Source organism: Helianthus annuus, chromosome 8, assembly GCF_002127325.2.
Source record: "Helianthus annuus cultivar XRQ/B chromosome 8, HanXRQr2.0-SUNRISE, whole genome shotgun sequence".
NCBI lineage: Eukaryota > Viridiplantae > Streptophyta > Magnoliopsida > Asterales > Asteraceae > Helianthus > Helianthus annuus.
The window spans coordinates 89,309,285-89,313,214 of NC_035440.2; the positions used below are offsets into that span (position 1 = coordinate 89,309,285).

Below are 3,930 nucleotides of genomic sequence, written 5' to 3' on the forward strand. Positions count from 1 at the left end.
TCAGCAGATCAGGATAGACGACTTCCGAGAAAAGGATAATCAAGAACAAAAGGAACAAAAGGAACCAAGTCAGCAGGAGATGATAGAAATAGAGACTTTGGAAAACCACTAAGGTTGGGGAAATCTTGAAGATTAAGGTAAGTAAATTCCAAAACCAAATAAGAAAGGTAGTGGAGGGTGAAAGGGAGACGGATGTGGCCCAATGAATGTCCTATCAGTCAATAGTCAATATTCGAGGGGTGGGGGGCGAAGGCAAAGTAGGATGGATCAGGAAAATGGTAAAGGAACACAATGTTAATTGTCTATGTTTGCAAGAAACTCAAGTATCAGCACTAAAGGAGGAAACAGTAAAAAAAATTTTGGCCATACGACGAAATAGAAATGGAGTTAGTAGATGCACAGGGGAGATCAGGAGGTTTGGTAATGATTTGGGACCCAAGTGTAATTAAAAGGACAGATACAGTGAAAGGGGAGTTCTTCGTCACAATAACAGGTAGTATAGAAGGGACTAAGGAAAAACTAAATGTTTGCAATGTCTATGTCCCAAATGATGTTCAGAAAAAGAGGATTATTTGGATGGAACTGTCTCGGCTTAAACAGAGGTTAGAAGGTTTATGGTTATTGGCTGGTGACTTCAACGAAGTCATGGTCGGGGAGGACAGAATGAATTCTAAGTTCGATGCATTTGGGGCAGTGATATTTAATAAGTTTATTGCGGATGCGGGGTTACTCGAATATCATATGTCAGGGTCTAGATTCACCTTTATGACTGAAAGTGGGTCAAGTATGAGCAAGATTGAGCCAATCTTAGTATGTGATTCGTTCATGAATAAGTCGTGTGCTAAGTTGGAAGCCTTACCGAGATACTTATCGGATCACAATCCTCTGTTGTTATCGTGTACGATAAAAGATTATGGTCCAGTTCCGTTTAGACTCTATAACTCATGGGTATCGAAAGAAGGAATGGATGAAGTAATTAAAAGTGTCTTAGAGAATCATGTTAATGGGGAAGATTGGATGAAGAATATGGGAGCGTTATTGAAAAGAATAAAAATCAAGATAAAAGAGTGGAGGAAAGCGGAGAAAGAAAAGGAAGAGAAAGAGGTATATAAAGCGAAAAAGAGAGTAGAAGAGATAGAACTCAAGGCTGAAAAACATATACTAAAAGAAAAAGAAAGGGAAGAAATAATCAAGGGGAGATTTATTATCAGGAAGCATGAAAAACAAAAGATAGCGGATTTAAAACAGAAAGCAAAGATTAACTGGGCGAGATTGGGGGGTGAGAATTCAGGGTTTTTCCACAAGATGATAAACTGCAGGAAATCAAGAAACCGGATTAATATAATTAAGATAGATGGGAGGAATATAAGTGACCCGAAAGAAGTCAAAGAAGGTATCATGAAGGTATTCAAGGGAGATATTTGAAGAACCAATGATGAAAAGGCCAAAGATGGATAAGAGAGGTTTTACAAGATTATCAGACACACAAGCAAAGAAATTGATCAGTGAATTCTCAAAAAAGGAAGTCAAGGATGCTGTTTGGGCATGTGGTGAGGATAAGTCCCCGGGGCCGGATGGGTTAACGTTCAAGTTTATGAAAAAATATTGGGAGTCTCTAGAACCATATGTAATGAAGATGGTGAAACAATTCCATGACCAGCCAAGTATTCCTATTGGATGCAACGCATCTTTCATTGCCTTGATTCCAAAGGTACGTGATCCGTCTATGGTTAAGCACTTTAGGCCTATTTCATTAATTGGAATGATGTACAAAATCCTTGCAAAGTTACTTGCTAGAAGGGTTAAACCGGTCATTCTGGAATTGGTGAGTAACATTCAAACGGGATTTATAGAAGGCAGATCCATCTTAGAAGGGCCTTTAATAGTTAATGAAGTTTTAGCTTGGGCTAAGAGTTGTAAAAAAACAAATTTTCATTTTCAAAGTCGATTTTGAAAAAGCTTACAATTCTATAAATTGGAAGTTTATTTTATCAAATCTTAAAGCCATGAATTTCCCATTACTGTGGAGAAAATGGATAGGGGCGGGTTTAAAGTCTGGTAGAGCATCGGTTTTGGTTAATGGGTCGCCCACTAAGGAATTTAGCCTATCTCGAGGGTTGAGACAAGGTGATCTGTTATCACCTTTCCTTTTCATCCTTGCTTTGGAGGCCTTAGATGTAATTATGAAGAGGGCAATAAAGAGCGTACTGTTTAAAGGTGTGACTTTACCAAGGGATGGGCCGATGATTTCTCACTTATGTTACGCGGATGACGCCATTTTTTTAGGAGAATGGTCGGAAGTAAATATTAAAACCTGAATAGAATTTTAATATGTTTCTATTTTTGCTCGGGTTTAAAAGTTAATCTAGGGAAGTGTAGCTTATTCGGGGTTGGTGTACACGAGGAAAAAATGTTTTAATTGTAAGGCTTGGAAGTCTCCTTTTAACTTTCTGGGCATTCCGATTGGTGCCAATATGAAAAGAATTAAGAATTGGAAGCCAATCATCGATAAGTTTAATTCTAAACTTTCGTCTTGGAAGGCTAGATCTTTATCTATGGCGGGGAGAATTGTTCTAGCAAAAGCAGTATTAGGGGCATTACCAAACTACTTCTTTTCAATCTTTCTAGCACCAAAAAAGCGATTACGGATCTTGAAGCAATAAGAAGAGACTTTGTTTGGGGGAACAAGAATGGGAAGAATAAAATGAGATGGGTGGCATGGGAAAAATTAGTAACAGCAAAAAGATACGGGGGTTGGGCATCGGTGACATTCGTAGTGCTAACCTAGCACTTCTAGCAAAGTGGTGGTGGAATTACAAAGAAAATCCGAGAGCCTTATGGGTTAGTGTTGTGGATAGTATTCATTGGAAGCGGAACTCTGTCTCAATTATTCCTACAAAAAATAAGCTCAGTGGCACTTGAAAAGATATTTGTAGCATCGAGAAGGAATTCACGGCATACAACTTATCACTGAATAAAAATCTGGTTGTTGATCTAGGTAATGGAAAGAAGTCGAGGTTTTGGTTAGATTCTTGGTCAGGAGATTAGCCCTTGAAGACTCGTTTCCCTGCGGTTTACGCTTTGGCAAAAGACAAGGAAGCAACAGTGTACCAATGTGTAAAATCGGAGGGGGGGTATAAACAAATGGGGTTGGGTTTGGATCCATAAATTGAGGAACACTCAAGAACAGCAGCAGTACGACGAGCTGGTTAGTTTTCTAAGGGACCAGAAGACTTTAGACAGACAAGGACGACGTATGGAAATGGAAACCGAGACCTAATGAGATCATCTCAGTCGCTCTTATTAGAGATGAGATTACAAAAAGATCCCTGGACGCTAATGATATACCATGGAAACACTAGAACAAGTGGGTGCTGCCCAAAGTTAACCTTTTTACTTGGAGAGCAACAAAAAGACGTATCGCGGTTAAAGTCGAACTGGCAAAAAGGGGAGTACAAGTGGAAAATCAGAACTGTTCTAGATGTAATAACGAAGAGAAGTCGGTGAATCATCTTCTAATCAGTTGCTTGAAATCCTGGGCAATTTGGTGGAATGTGCTTGTTTGGTTAAAACTTCTGGTGCAATTCAACAGTGATTCATGCGAGGAATTATTGGATAAAATAGAAGAGTACAATGGATCGAAGGATTGGAAGAACATAATCAAAGCTATAGTCATGACAACCTTGTGGTAAATTTGGAAGTCTAGGAATGATGTGGAGTTTAATAAAAAGGTTGGCTCCATTACAGATTTGATCGGTGGCATAAAGGAACTATCATACTTGTGGGTAAAAGAAAGAGCTAGATTGAAGAACTTAGTTTGGGAGAGGTGGAAGGATTTTAACATAAGAGATATCATAAGCTGAGTTTGTTGTCTTTGTTTTCGTTTTTGTTTGTATAAGTTATGTTTCGTTGTTTAGATCTTGTACTATT

General features: G+C 38.6%; 1 protein-coding gene across 1 annotated transcript; it reads left to right on the forward strand.

The window, feature by feature from the left end:
- The first annotated feature begins 381 nt into the window (after positions 1-381).
- On the forward strand, positions 382-1,425 carry LOC118481007. The gene has a single exon (XM_035976072.1). The coding sequence runs from the start codon at positions 382-384 to the stop codon at positions 1,423-1,425; it is 1,044 nt and encodes a 347-aa protein (XP_035831965.1).
- Positions 1,426-3,930: the final 2,505 nt, after the last annotated feature.